At 38.9% G+C, this 15778-nt stretch overlaps 1 protein-coding gene across 7 annotated transcripts in view; it reads left to right on the top strand.

The window, feature by feature from the left end:
- The window catches only part of RBM33 (RNA binding motif protein 33), a 112354-nt gene that overhangs the window by 17702 nt on the left and 78874 nt on the right, over positions 1–15778 (top strand). For 5 of the 7 annotated variants that reach the window (XM_060156284.1, XM_060156281.1, XM_060156283.1 and 2 more), the window contains exons 3-6: positions 2602–2650; positions 4161–4237; positions 6227–6539; positions 10237–10353. In XM_060156284.1, coding sequence (XP_060012267.1) covers positions 2602–2650; positions 4161–4237; positions 6227–6539; positions 10237–10353 — 556 coding nt within the window. The remainder of the gene's footprint in view (positions 1–2601; positions 2651–4160; positions 4238–6226; positions 6540–10236; positions 10354–15778) is intronic. The other 2 variants (XM_060156285.1, XM_060156282.1) reach the window with 1 other exon arrangement.

Below are 15778 nucleotides of genomic sequence, written 5' to 3'. Positions count from 1 at the left end.
CCGGCAGGGACCAGACGAGGGTGGCCTGGAGTAGGCAGGCACAGAGACGATGAGCTCACGTGCAGTCTTTGTTGTCACTTAGATTTCTCATTTTGAAAGGCTGCAGCCAGGTGACTGCCTGCAAAATACCTGTTTCCTGAAAAAGTCTTTTAGTATAATTCTGTTTGTTAGTAAAAATGTACTTGCTCCCTAAGAGATCGTTGTCTCTCATCTTTGATAAGAAGTACCTGCCAAAGAGGTTGTTCTTCCTCCAGTAGTGTTTACTGGTGAAATCTTGTGGGAGCTCTGCCGGTGAATGCAGGAAGCCTCCTCATGCTTTTGGTACTCCTTTCACTTCCGAACAGTTACCGTTATTGTCCACGAGCATAACTGCTCACCCCTTTGAAAGGACTCGATTTGGACCATTCAGTCCCATTGGTTCCTTGTTGCTTTTGGTGACCCTTGGTGTAATTTTGGTAGTGTTTCGTAGTTTACAAGTTTCTTCCCTTTTGTGTACCTCTTTGTAAGGATCCAACTTTATGATAACAATAGAGAACTAACTACATGTAACTTCTGTGGGGTGTGTGCATAGATAGTAGTTAGTATTTGGACTCTGGAGCCAGACTGTCTCAACTCATCTACTGGTTTCTGACTTGGAAGCAGGGTGACCTTGGGCCAGTTCTTTAACATCTTGGCGTCTTTGTTTTCACGTTGAAAAAAATGGAGAATGATGTAGGTGTCTGGTTGCTGGGGTTGTGTTATGTCAACAAAAGAGCGAGTATGTGTGAAACGTGTGGAGTGGTTCTTGGCATGTAGCACACTGAATGGGCGTTAGTGATTTCTTGAGCTATAATTTATGCATATTGTAGTCGCGTGCACTTAATCCTTCTGTCTCCCGTCTTGCTTTCTTATTTCATGCTATTATTGCCTTTGTTAGTCATGGAAACAACTGTTCTCCACCTCTGTACACTCCACTCATTTACAACTGGTAAAGTTTTCATTTATCTTCTTTTAAAAAATGCTTTTGTTTAGAAAAAATAGGTGGTAGTCCAAGACTGATTTCTTATTTCCATATATTTGTCAGCAACAAATACTTTCTAGATTTTTGCTTATATGATTACCAGCACCTGTTCATATTATGGTTTTAAGAGTTCTCCTCAATTAGTTTCCCTGGGGCAGATGGGATTACCTCCCCTTTTCAGTTATTTGGAGGGATGCTTCAGGGGGTGCTTGTCCTCAAAGGGGTGCTTGTATTTTTGGGGGGTTATCTGGAATCAGATTCTCAAATGCGCTTATTGTAACTATTGTGACTAGAAAGCACTTTTTCCTCGTCCATGGAAAATGATTGTAACACTGAAGATACAAAAATTGTATCTGAAAGATGATTAGGTGATTTGTGGATTGAAAATGTTGGAAGAAGTTATACATTAGTCTCTAGTAACTGTTTTACTTATACAGGTCTATGAAAGATTTTTTTCCATGAGCTAAGTTCTCGTCCTGAGTCTGTCTCTGCTGTGTGACCTTGGGCAAATCATTTAACCTTGTCCTTATTTCCTTTATCTATAAAATAATGGTATACGATTTATGTAGGGTAACATAAAATAATGAAAGAGGTATTCAGTGCATGAATGAAATGACTTGTTGAGTTGTTTCTGGTTCTAAAAAGTAGTATATAGAATTTCTGTTGTAACTTCCTGTGTGCATTCCAGGATATTCTGGCATTCTGCACAGTAGCACACTAGCAGTAAACATGGGTTTTGGGTAAAATAGCACTCAAAACCTATAGAACTTATAGATATTTGTAACCAGAGCCCTTATTGAAAAAGTAGCAAATCATAGTAAGAACATTGGGGCAGTTAAATCTCCATTGGCATTTGTACCTAGAATCATAGCCTAATTGCGTTTCCTCCTTTCTAGTTGTTGGTCCTTAGTCATCTGCTTTTAAAAGATGTAATTTAGTGGTAGCCATCTTCATCAGTTAGAGAAACATACAGTGGGAAATGTCTTCAGGTTTTTCATCTGGTAAGGGTTTCTATTTTAATTATGAGAAAAACTCCTTCTGATTGCTTCAAAGCATAAACATGCTGACAAAAAATTGCGGACAGCTGACATGACTCCCATGTTATAAAGATAATTCTCTTATGATTTACTTGAATGTCCTCATCAGCATTGATTTTTCATTTTTAAACTTCCTCAGTTTTCGCAGTTTGAGTGTTAAATGGTCTTTCAATGATTTTGGTTTTTAATTTTCCTAGTTAATGATGTTGAGCATCTATCTTTTCCTATTTCATCGTAGGTAAGAGAAAGCATAGATATTGTATTATAGTTTCTTCTTGCTCATTAATGAACAAGTCCAGAGAAATTAAGATCTCATACTGAGGTGAAAAAACTAAGATTAGAAGTCTAGTGAGAGCCGCTAGTTATAGCAAAGCTTCCCATACTTAAAGGACCAGATGTTCCCTATGTATTTGAAAATATGTTTTCATTATTAATAAAGGAAAATATAGCAAACTTAATGTGAAAGTACCCAAACCCTAAAGTCCTGGATAAATTTCCCAGTGGTCTACAAACTTCGCAGTGTGTAATAGGAATAATACATTGTCATGTCTCTTTTTTCCACAGTGAACTTGAAGATGACTTACTTGGAGAAGATTTGCTCTCTGGCAAAAAGGTAAGAAATACAGGTCTTCCTGAAACTAAATGATAGTTATTTAATTGCATTTAAAATATAGGAATACATCTTATGCATGGGATGTGTTACTGGAAAGTTGGGTATAGATTAAAATTTTGTGAATCGAATTACTTTTTAAATGCACAAAGAGTTGAGTGTTTAATTTGTTAGTAAGTTCTTTGATAACTTAGAATTCAAGCCCTAAACCCTTTGAAGCAAGTACTTTAGCTCCTGCTACGACAAGGCACTCTAGCAGGCACTGAATCTCTGAAGGCGGCAGCAAAGCTGCCACTTGCCTGAAGGAAGCGGCAGCTCCTTCCTTAACATTCAGTGGTTAGTATTTGCATATTGGAGCTGGGATTTACTTTTTGGGAATATTCAGAGATAAGCATAAAAACATACTCAAATATGATACATTTTCAGATAAATAAGAATAAAAGTCTAAAACCTGATGTAGGTTTTTCTAAACTCTTGATCAAGTAAAAACTTGAAAGCAGTTATCGTTGATGTGTATATCTATTTATATATCGTGTGTGTATATGTATATACATAACTCTACATATATATATATATATTTTTTGGCTGCGTTGGGTCTTCATTGCTGCGCGTGGGCTTTCTCTAGTTGTGGCGAGCAGGGGCTGCTCTTCGTTGTGGTGCGTGGGCTTCTCATTGCGGTGGCTTCTCTTGTTGTGGAGCACAGGCCCTAGGTGCGCGGGCTTCAGTAGTCGTGGCGCACAAGCTTAGTTGCTCTGCAGCATGTTGCATCTTCCCGGACCAGGGCTCGAACCTGTGTCCCCTGCATCGGCAGGTGGACTCTCAACCACTGCACCACCAGGGAAGCCCCATTTTTTTTTTTTTTTTTTTTTTGTGGTAAGGAAAAATTACTTGTTTATAGGATACTGCCAAAGGACTCGTTCCTTTTTTTCTTTCATTAAGAGTTATAGTAAATATGATCATTATGCTTGCTGCTTCTATATTTATTTGACTGGGCATCTAAAAATTAGTCTGGGGTTTCCCTGGTGGCACAGTGGTTAGGAATTCGCCTGTCAATACAGGGGACACAGGTTCGAGCCCTGGTCCGGGAAGATCCCACGTGCTGCGGAGCGACTAAGTCCACGCTCCACAACTGCTGAAGCCCACACGCCCTAGAGCCCGTGCTCCACAACAAGAGAAGCCACTGCGGTGGGAAGCCCGCGCACTGCAACGAAGAATAGCCCCTGCTCGCTGCAGCTAGAGAAACCTACGCACAGCAATGAAGACCCAACACAGCCATAAATAAATAAATTAATTAAAAATAAATAAATAAAAATTAGTCTGGGGTAGTTAGCCAGTATGCCATATGTAGAATCTCGACTGGCAAATGGTTATATCAAACTGAGAAAACTTTCTCAATGGTAGATGTTTTAATAACAAGGTTAGAAACAATCCAGTCAACGTAATTTTGCACTTTTGTAACAAGTCTTTTTTTGTGGAAGTGACATGCATTAATTAGATTTCTTACTTTAATTAGAATCAGTCAGATTTGTCAGATGAGGAGCTAAATGATGATCTTCTGCAGAGTGATAACGAAGACGAAGAAAATTTCAGGTACTCAACATTAGCTCATTAAAAATGTTCTTTATGTAACTGAATTTCTAGTGACTAATTTATAATTATAGTGGGATATAAATGATAATGTAGTACTGTATCTTTAACATGATTATATTGTAAACAGGATATTAATATAACTCTTTGATGTGGAAGCCATATATATTTTTCTATAAATAGATCAACTGTTTAAAATCAGTGTTGGTCTTGCATTTAATGACCTCTGAGAGCTCTGTTGAGTGCTGGTTATAAAAGTTCAGTACAGGTATATGCACCGCTCTTTTAAAGAATTCTTTTATTTGGACGGGGGGCAGTGGCCCCCCACTCTTAATACTGTTGGTCACAGTTTGATGTTACTGCTTTTGTCTTCATTTTAGACAGTTTTTATCTATACATATCTAGTAACTGAATTGCCATTTTGAAAACTCCTTTGGACTGTACTTCGCCTCTAGTTGACTATCTGAATATAGTTGTTTTCGTCTGTTTGGGCTGCCATAACAAAATTTCATAAAAGGGTAGCTTACAAAGAACAGAAACTTATTTCTCACGGTTCTGGGAGCCGGGAAGTCCTAGGTTGAGGTGCTGGCCTGGTTGGGTTCTAGTGAGGACCCCCAGCCCGCTCAATGTGTACTCACGTGGTTGGAAGGTGTGAGGGAGCTCTCTCGGGTCCCTTTTATAAGGGCACTGATCGTATTCAGAGATTCCACCCTCATGACCTAGGCATCTCCCAAAGGCTTCACCTCCAGACACCATCACATTGGGTTTTAGGATTCAACACATGAATTTGGAGGGGGCGGGGCACAAATACTCAGTACATGGCAATAAAGAATATCTTTCTGTTGCCGACATAGTAACGCAATTAGAAGAGGAAGAGGCATTTAGTATACTCTGTTAGGTGGAACAATTTTTTCAGTTTTATGAGGAAACATTTATTGTGAAAATATAGAGACGCTTCTTGCTTATAAATGTAGTTAACAAATATATTCCACTCATTGTTGAGCTATAGATTTGTAATAGTTTTTCTAACATAATGGGTAACAAGTTTTAAATTAATTTATTTTGTCAGTTATTTGTTTCCCAGTTCCATTCCATGACATCATTATTATATTTTGATCTTTTGAGTTAGTTAAATTGCCCTTGAAATAAACCTTTGGAATGTTTTTAGCCATATGTCTTCAAGTGTATGTGGCATGTTCAATTTTTTTGTTAGGATTGGATACTTAATAAGTGTAAACTTAGATTTAGCTACAAAACCTTGTGTTTTAAGTGTTATTATGCATTTTTAATTGTTTGACATTTATCTGTTGTGATTTAACAGGTGGAATGTGATTTCTTTTTTTGCAGTTTTAAAACTGCCCTCGTTTATTTTACTCAGAAATTAACTTTTTAAAAAAAATTTGTGGCTAGTATAAACTTTAGTTGAACATTGAAATGTATTTTCATGCAGATTTTTAATATTTTGATTTCTTAAATAGGAGTTTATAGTTTGCGTCATAGATTTAAAAAAGAAAACAAGTTGTTCTTAAAATTCCATTTATGATTTTCTGTTTATAGAGTAATACTCCTAGTTTTACCTGGATGTTTTAGAAAATAGATACCACCCATTTCATTCTGGAAGTTAGAATGAAACGTAGTCTATTTGCTTTCAGTCCTGGACTTTTGCCAGGTAGACCTGTTTCTCATGGTTGCTCTGATTCTCCTGGTCACATAAGCTGCACCTGATGATAGAGGGGGCGCCTTATGTGGTAGGATCTGGTGCTGGCCCTGGCTCAGTGTAGTGCACTGAGCTCTGCGGTGTGCAGGAGGGTTTGTAGTGCTGGCTTAGTAGGGAGCACATTGAGTTTTGCTTGCAGTCGTTGTTGTCAGTGTGCATTGAGCAGCCACTGGAGTAACTTTTCACTGGTCTTTCTAACAGTTAACTTATGCAGTGATTTAGTTTTGAGCTTCATTCCAGTTGCCTGCCTTTCTTTGTATTTTTGTCCCCTCTAGTTCTCAGGGTGTCACAATTAGTCTGAATACCACATCTGGCATGGTCACATCGTTTGAACTGTCTGACAACACTAATGACCAGTCTGGAGAACAGGAATCCGAGTATGAACAAGGAGAGGATGAACTCGTTTATCACAAGTCTGATGGATCTGAACTGTATGCTCCTGAGTACCAGGAAGAAGGACAGTATGAAGGCCACGGTGCTGAGCTGGCAGAAGACCACATCGAGTACGCGGGGGAGCCGGAGGAGGAGCCGCTGTACAGCGACGAGGTGTTAGACATCGAGATCAACGAGCCTTTAGATGAGTTCACAGTGAGTCTTTCTCCTTTGTATGGCCGAAGAGAGCATGGCTGCCTGGGTACAGGTTTCTAGACTGATTTGAAATCTGTTTCCCTCCCCTGGGAGGGTGGGAAATTAGACCTTATTATCACTGTCTGCCAGTTTCTTTATCTGCGCTCTGACAAAGTTTGTGTTGACAGCTTGTTTGGCCGGAGGTAATGCTCCTTTGTCATCCTGGAAGGCTGCACAGAATCGTGACCTTGAGGAAGAAAACAGCTTTGTGTGGTGGAGATACACTGTCAATTGTTAGAAGTACTTAATGCAGGGCTTTTATCCAGGCTTTAGACAAGATCTGATAAAGTCCTTCTAAGGTGAAAAGATTATTGACCTGCTAAAGACATCTTTAAGGTGCTAATATTCCAGAGTGATTGATGTCCTGTTCATTCATCCTTTTTTGTAACTGAGAACTGTCTAAACATGAATAAAGAGATTGGAGGTTAGTTTAGGAAATGTCACACATAATTTGTTATCTGTAATCAGGAAGCAAAGATTGCACTGATTTTTATTTCAGAAAGGTGGTTTTGGTTGGTAGCTTTTTTTTTTTTTAGGTTGAACTGTCAGGAAAGAAAAAGGTATTAGTGAAAGATTGCTCATCTGTCTTCATGATTTATCATTAAAAAAGATTTGTTTTTGAAATAAGCATTAAAAGAAATTTATGTTGGAAGGGCATGACCTCCATAGGTGTAGTAGAATCTTAGGGTTTTCAGGGTGCTGGTCTCCCCCAAGGTGCAGTGTGAGTGGGGCTGCTGGAATGGGGTGGAGGCATGCAGCATTAGGGCTAGAGTTCTGCCTTTATCTCTTAATGTTTCTATTCAGAGTAGGTAATTTTTCATTTGATAAAAAATTTGTGTGTGTGTAGTTTTGAAAGACACTAATCGTTTACGTGGAGCCTTAGAATATTTAGTTCCAAACACAGTTGCGTTTATATATCGCAGTGTTATTTTTAAGATTTATTCTTTTTGAATGCTTTCTCTTTAGTAGATATAGTAATGAAAAAATATTTCTAGGTTTGGTAAACAGAATCCTGTAAAAGGCATCATGGGTCCTTGTTTTTTCGATAACTCTGTAATGGTTTCTTTTGGTAATAAATCTTTCAGTAGTGTGGACAGGTGCTCTCTGGTTTACTGGTGTGTCCATATACTATGTTAAAGTGAGACACTGTAAATTAAAATGATTCTTAAAAATTAAGCCAAGGTCTTTAAAAAATGTGCCCCGTTATTCCCTGGTTAGGGCGTTTTAGTATTTCTACTGCTCATCCCTAAAATAAGATGGTCAGTCAGTCACATCCCTTGTAAATTCAAAAGCTCAACAGATCTTTACCAGTGTCCAAGCAGTGGGGACGTAAGTATTGCTGAAATATGAAGCATAAAGCGTGGCCCCTGCCTTCTGTGAACTTAGACTTTAGTGGAACAAATCACAGCGTGGAAAGTGCTTGATAGCACTTATACATGGTCACATAAGGGGTATCTCTCACTTTGGTGTTCTTGCAGAGTTTGTTGTAAAGAGACTTTTTAGTAAGTGAGGACTTTCCCTCTCTTATTTTCCAAACTTGAGGTTACATTTAGGCCCCTTGTTGTATAAAATCCAACTTAACTATCCAGCATCTTGTGCCTGAGATTCACGTATTGAAAAGACAAAAATGCAAATTCATTATACTCACAGTACTTCTCCGCATTAAAATAAATTTTTTCAGAATTAAAAAAATCTTAAAGTAAATAAATTTACTTAACTGAACGTGTCCAAATATTTTCACAGAGAGTTGTAAAGTTTAAAGGTACAAGGCAAAGGTAAATGTCTGTCTGTGAGCAATGTCAGCTCACCTCAGTATATCCGGCTTTACAGCCACACTCATTCTTTCCTTTCTTTCCGGTTTCTTTAAGGTTATTGGTTTCTTTATAGACATCACAGTGGTAGAATCTGGCACTGCCTCCTCTTTGCATGGGAAGAGAAAAATGGACTTAAGCTGTGAAATACTTTTCTCCAGCTCTGCAGTACGGGCCTCTTACTGTCTTAGGCTGTCACTGGTGCACAGATTAACTAATTATTCATTATTAGAGTAACGAACATATGAGTAGATTGCAGTCCTGTGTATCCCAGTGGTATTTTAGTTTATTAAATGGTTTATTTAACTGTGGTTCATGTCCTACTTAGGACTTGTTAACTCATGCTCTAAAGCTAGAATTAACTCTGTACTCATCATGAGTATGTTCTATTTGAGCTCACACGTAACGTCACAGGGAGGAATTTTGTGTATAACTGGGAGTGGAATCATAAAATCGCAGAATTTTACAATTGGAAGGGACAATCTTACATATGAAGAAACTGCATTTTCCCATAAAAAGTTGGTAGTAAATTGTGGTGTTCTTTCCTTTCATACTCAAAAAAATTTTTTTTGAATTTTGCTGTCCTAATCTTGAGAGTGAATTGGGATTTGATGTAAAAACTTGTATTCTTGTATTAGGAAGAGATGTATATTATTTATTATTCAACAGAATATGAGAACACTGTCAGATGATTTATACTTTTGAGCACAACCAGATTTACTTAGTGCCTTTAAAGTTAACATAGATTGAGATTTCATAAGACATTGTTCTGTAAGAACAATTTCAGATTGGTAATTTATGTAATGGATAGCAGATTTTTGTTTCCCAGTGAGAGTTCAGTGGTGTAGACTATTCTCCATTGTATGTTGGCTGACAATTTTGATTAGCATCGTATGGCCTTATTTGAAATCCGACAGTTCTGCTCTCAGTGAATCATGGGTAGTGATAGTTGCTCTTTTAGGTAGGATGGTAACAGTTTCTTTGGGGAAGTAAAATGCAGTGTGTTTGGACAGTCTTGCGAGACGGTTGTGGGGACTAAGGTGGTCTGTCACCTTGGGTACAGCTGCTGTTCTTTGTAGAGAGACTGTTGGATTCTGTGCAGTAGGGCTGTGCAGGTCCCGCAGCTGGTCCGCTCTTCCTTCCTGCCTGTTGTTCACTTGAGCTGTTGGCCAGGGGCACTGGGGAGTTCAGCTCCCCTGGAGGGGTCAGATCTTGTTACTTGTAGTGATACCTGTAGGAGCCCTTCTTTCCTTGCAGTTGTTGTTTCTAGCCAGCTTGCCTGCTTCCTTCCCTATGCCCTCAAGAGATGCCTGCCTGCTGCCATGCCCTTACATTTCATGCAAACCTGGAATCATCCTTCTGATTCAAGGGAGCGGCTGATGGAGAAACTAATTCTAACATGTAATTTTAATACAGCTCCTGAGTTGAATTGAACTGCCCATACTTTTGTTGTCTTCTGTTGCTATAAAAACGGTTCGAATTGGGCATGATTCCAGCCTCCGTACTGCTGCTGAGCTGCTCTGTGCAAGCACATACACACTTTCTTTTTAAGATTATATTTCCTTAGTGTTGGATTTGAAGAAGAGCTACTTGTCAGGGCCCTTGGAGGTTGAAGCAGGGTCCGTATCACTCCCTGCAGCGATTGGGTTGGCATACTGCTCTCTTGCACCCATGAACACTCAGGGGAGTCCCCATTCTGGTTTTGTGCTTAGTGCTTTTCTGCTCAGTCTGATAATTGCCATAGTAAAATTTGCTAACATAACTAAGCATGAGTCATGAAGGTGAAAAGTGCTTAAAAACCCCAAAGCTATATGAGAAAAACTTACTTTCTCTTTAATGGCTGTTAGGATGAAGAATACTTGCAGGCTTGTGGGCAACAAGGGATGAAAGAGCAGGAAGACTGTGTTGCTGAAGAGGAATTAGATGAGATTACTGATTCCCAGGTTGCTCCTGAAACTGAAGAGGTATTTGTTCATCTTTTAAAAAGAGTCCAAAAGTTTGCTGGAGTTTTTTTTTTCTTCCAGATTTAAAATGAGCATCTTTTTAATATTAGCGAAAAGTTGATACATCTCTTCTTTGAAGTATGAGTGTAGTTTAAAAAAAAGAACAAAAACAAAACCCTGAGCTCTCTAAAATCTTTGGACAGTGAGTTCTGGTTAGCTGTGGCTTCCAGATAGCTGTTTGCCCTTTGAGTGTTAAGAATGTTTTTTTTGTTTTTTTGTTTTTTTGTTTTGCGGTACGCGGACCTCTCACTGCTGTGGCCTCTCCCGCTGCGGAGCACAGGCTCCGGACGCACAGGCTCAGCGGCCATGGCTCACGGGCCCAGCCGCTCCGCGGCATGTGGGATCCTCCCGGACAGGGGCACGAACCCGCGTCCCCTGCAACAGCAGGCGGACTCTCAGCCAATGCGCCACTAGGGAGGCCCCTAAGAATGTTTTAAATGTTTTATGGGAGTGTGGGTAGAAATGTTTTGAAATGCGCAGTATATGTTAGTGCTTTGAAAGGAGTGCTGTAATTATTTCAAATTAGTTAACGTTAGTTAATTTTGACCATTATTCAAAAAATACTGCAGAGTTCCCTGGATTTAGGTGCTGTGTTAGGTATTGAAGAAATAAGGATGATTGAGAAGCTTGGTTCTTGTGCTCAAGGTAATTGCAGCCTCATAAAAGGGAGAGAAGACGTGGGCAAATTCCAGTGATGTAAACATAGAAGTAAACCTCCTAGAAGAGAGGCTCAGGTACATGCTTTAGCAGCTCACACAGGGGGCCTCTCTGGTCGGGTGTGTGTCTTGAGGATGGATTGGGGAACCGGGGTGGGATGTGTTGAGGCTTTATGGAAGAGGTAGCCTGTGAAGTAGGTCTGGAAAAATAGATGTCATTGGATGAATAGAGGTGTGCTCTGAGATGGAGGCTTATAGATTCTGTTTTCCAACCTTGGAACTTGTCCCATGGGTCAAGCATGTGAGCCACAAAATCATTCTATAGTCTTAGAACTTGTGGGTTAAAATTTTTTTTTTCCTTAATAATGTTTTTTCTCAGTTATTTTCCTTAATACTTTTTTCCCTCTTTTTCCCAAGAGATCATGAAAAGTGGTATTTCACTGGCTTAGGTCATTTCCTTTAGGTCTTACACCAGTGCTTTAGAAACTTAGTATACAAAACATTTACCCTTATCTTTTCCCTAATATAATGCTACGACAGAGTATATGATCACGTACAGACACTTTCTGGGACACCCTTGCTTTTCCCCAACGAGCTAAATTTGACTTCTCTTTTTGTGCTTTCTCTCTGTCTCTCTTGCATTTGAAATAATTTGGAACTTAGAGAAAAGGTAGAATAGTAGAACGCTCCCTTTTCCCAGATTCTTCAATTGTAGGCAAACATATTCAGCCCAAGGAACCAAGACAAAGCTAAAGAAGATGTTAAGTAAGAAATGGTTCTCCTACTGGTGACTGCTCTGTTCTGAGTGATGAGCCACCGAACCGAGGTTCAGGGAGACCAGATTTAAGCGGGTCGTGTTTAGCACCACGTTCCGCCCAGTGCAAAGCCAGTACGAGCCTAGATTAGGTCAGACCTGTGAAAGGGTGTTTTGGCAAAAGATCTCTGAGAGAGAAATCTAAGAAGCTGTTAAGGCGTTGGGGGGGACAGACGGAAGTGGCTGTGGAGGTCATTCTGGGAGTGAGTAGTTGAAAGGGAAACCTGGGAATCCAGCGCCCATTAATTAGTTCATTTCCTCTTCATTAGTTTGTAGTATTTTGTAGTTGGAAAATTAATTCCATTGTGTTTTTTTTCCGCCCAGTAATTTATTCTTTCAGCATTTTAGGTAATACTTCTCCTTACTCGGATAATGTATTGTGTTTGTAGCATATTTTAGAGTGAGAAAAGGTTTTGTAGATTTTAAGCTTTAAATGATCTCTGGAGATATAAACTATTTTATTGTAAAGCAGTTAAAGAATAAGAATGCTGGTAGGTGTTATGGTGTTGCTTGGGTGCCTTCGGGAACTGATAAGGTATGACTTGTAGATCTAGATGTTTCCGACTTTGGTTCCTGAACTGCATTCATTAAAATATTGAAGCAAAAGTGGATTATTATTTAAAAAAATGGTAATCTTACCTTCCATTTTCAGTGTCTTCTGAACAGACAGATTGAGGGAGAGAGTTATCTTTGGAGGAACATGAATGATCAGACCCAGCCCTCAAGTAAATGAACTCATAACATGTATGAGTTAATATAACAATATCTCAGACATACTTAGGAAGCCTTAGTCATCGGGGGAAAAGTTATATACCTTTCTTGTACCTTATGCCAATATTGATCTCAGATTAATTCACACCAAACTTTACATGTATTAGAAGAAAATGTTTTAATGTTTTAATAATGGTGTGTTAGCCTTAGGCTTACCTGCAAAACAGAAAACTCACCAAATAGTATAAGTTTATTTCTCATGATGTCAAAAAATTCCAGAAGGCATTTCAGATCTGGTATTGGCCTCACAAGGTAATCAGGTACCCAGGCTTCTTCCAGATTTCCATGGTACAACTCCAGGGCTGCTGGTCTTACCATGGTCCACATCCAAACAGTGGATTGCAGGAAGACTGAATGAGACCATGCCCACCCTTTGAAGACATGTCCCAGAGTTCTCAAACAACACTGTGTAAACATCTCATGAGTTACGTCTTAGTTACGTGGCTGTACCTCACAGCAAAGGAGACTGGTGAATATAGTGTTTTATTAGGTGACAGCATATTCAGTTAAAGCTGAGAGTTTCATGATTAAGGACATGATAGAGAATGAGTAAAAATGAGTACCAAGTTGTCTTGGTTTCACTACTCTGCTACTCTTGGTATTGGGCCTTTTTAAGCCGTAAAGGAAAAGAATGATTTGATCATACAGAAATACCCCAAAACACTATGAACAAGTTTAGAAAGTCATAGAGAAATACCCCAAAGCACTATAAACAAGTTTAGACAATATGAGGAAATATTTACACATGAGCCTAAGAATTAGTATATGTAGTAAAGTTAATATGTTCGGTATGGAAGAGTTAATATATTCAGTATGTTCCGTATATACAGATGAGCACTCCTGTAGAAAGAAAGGCAAATAATGTGAGAAAGTAATCCAAAAATAACATAAGCAAATGATCACTAAGTATATAAAATATATTCAATAAAATAAAAATTATAACAGTTGAGAGTTCTAACCTGTCTTAATATTGGCAAAAATCAAAATTATTGGTCAGGTATTTTTTATTCTGTTGGGATTATTTTGGAAATGTTGACTGCCAGAAGAATTTTCCACAATTCTGTCATGTCTCTGCATGTTCGGGGGAGCAAAGCACCTCCTTTGTTCCCGACAGTCTTTTCAAGGATGTTTTTGTAGCAGCATCTAGGAAAGACGTATCTTTCTCTGGAGTAGGGGGCAGCCATGCCTTCTGCTCATTATAACAGTTCCCTAAACTCAGTGCCCCTCCTGTAATACAGCTACCTTTGCACAGGGTCACCTGGCCCTCTTCGTCAGATGGCCCAATGGGAATTGGGGCTTAGGGAGCTGGACCCAAATGCTCCTGCTATTGTTAAGAGTAATAAATTGTCCTAGTCTGTGGCTGAGAGTCTCGTGCCTTCTCACAGCCTCCATGAAACAGTGGCAGGCTACGTTATTAACTTGCAAGAAGAGTAAAATTGCAGACCCTACACTGTTCGTGACAGTATCAAAAGCCTGAAAGTCCTTTGGCTCCATAATCCCACTTTGATGAAGTTATCCAAGAGTTAATCTAAGATGTGTTGTTCAAGGATACATGCAGTGGGTATTTGTTTGCAGCGTTGAAAATAAGTGGAACCAATGTAAATAGATTTTTCTAAAAGGTTGAATAAATGATGGTCAGGGGACTGCAGGTTGCCAAAGGATGCCCTTGCTCTCTTGGACATGGAAAGAGGCTCGTGATGCGTTAAGTGAAAAGAGCAAGCTAACAGATTTCCTCCCCTTAGGTTCCTCCATAGCTTTGCATGTTTAAATGTGTGTGTGTGACTCTCAAACACATGTCTGGATGGATAAAGACAAATGGTGATAGTGATCACCTCTGGATGGTGGGATTATTTTATACTTTCTGTGTCAAATATTTTAAAATGTTTTTGCCACGAATAAAATAACTTTTGTGAACAGGGAAATACAGAGAGGTTAAAATTTGACCCTTGGTGATTTGGAGGGGAAAGAAGTAGAATGTGTTTAACTCCTGTGATTTCTAGTTGCTGCTAACTCACTTGAAACATCTTAATGCTTGTTTTCTATGTGACTCTTTTTATAGAGAAGAAAGTAAACTGTCATCCAGATTACATAGTTTATACCATCTGTTAAGAGCTATATTATCTGCTTTTTCTTTTAAGCTGTATGTTCCATAATTTAATTTTATATCTAGTATTTAAAAATATTTTTAAAAAGTCCCTCACACATTTTCCTTATCCTCTGTCCTTGATTGTTGGTTTGTTTATTGCCTTGTTTTTGTTGCTTGTTTTTGTACTGACTGAAAATTCTTTGTATTGCTCTTTGCTCTCAGGACTTAATAGTCCTTCTTGGAGGCAGGTGTTGTGCTGGTCTTTTCTCCTGGCAACAGATGTTTTGGGCTTGTTTTCTTCCTCATAGTGGAATCGCTGAATGTCAGTCAAAGAGATCATTATTGAGAACTTGTATGCACGGTACTGTTGTGGGTGCTGGGAGGTCTTATTTCAGTACCTTTTGGTAGGCTTTGCTTTTGGAGGGCTGTCCTCCCATCCTTTTTAGTAGTATAAATAAATTATATAGTCCTCAGGGAAGAGCAGCAGTTTTATTTTGCCGCATACACCTGTGTTTTGGTGTCTTCCTAGTTTTTTGACCCATTTTCTTAAATTAACTGTCTGCAGCGTGTTGATGAACCGAACCTTTGCACTCCACCGTGCGTTGCAGTGCTCATGGCTCTGGGTTGCTTAAGACGGAGGTGGAAGGCACATTGCAGTTTTTCAGATGACTTCTTTCTAGGAGTTATGTTTAAGTACACATTAGAATCTGAATTATGGAACTAAAAAGTAATTTCAGTTGAAAGGTCTATTTTCAGTGGCTCCTTTTATTTAACTAATGTTCTTCCTTGGTTAATACAAAGGAATCACTGTACTCGAAACAAATTAGAAAGACCTAATTATGAAGACTAACTCTCAAGCCTTTCTAATTATACAGCCACTTCAGTGTCAGTGATGCTTTTGTCTTCAAACATGGTTAAAAAGGTTTTGCCTTGTATAGAGGAACAAGTGAGAAGTTTAAAAATATCTTTGCACTAGTTAAATTTGAAACTTTTAAAATTGTGATAACATTTACATTCAGTGATAGGCATAGATCTGAGGTATACGTTCAGTGTTTTGAT

Source organism: Lagenorhynchus albirostris, chromosome 8 (assembly GCF_949774975.1).
Source record: "Lagenorhynchus albirostris chromosome 8, mLagAlb1.1, whole genome shotgun sequence".
NCBI classification, from domain to species: Eukaryota; Metazoa; Chordata; class Mammalia; order Artiodactyla; family Delphinidae; genus Lagenorhynchus; species Lagenorhynchus albirostris.
Note: the sequence above shows the minus strand (reverse complement) of the source record. Positions and strands in the feature narration are given on the sequence as shown.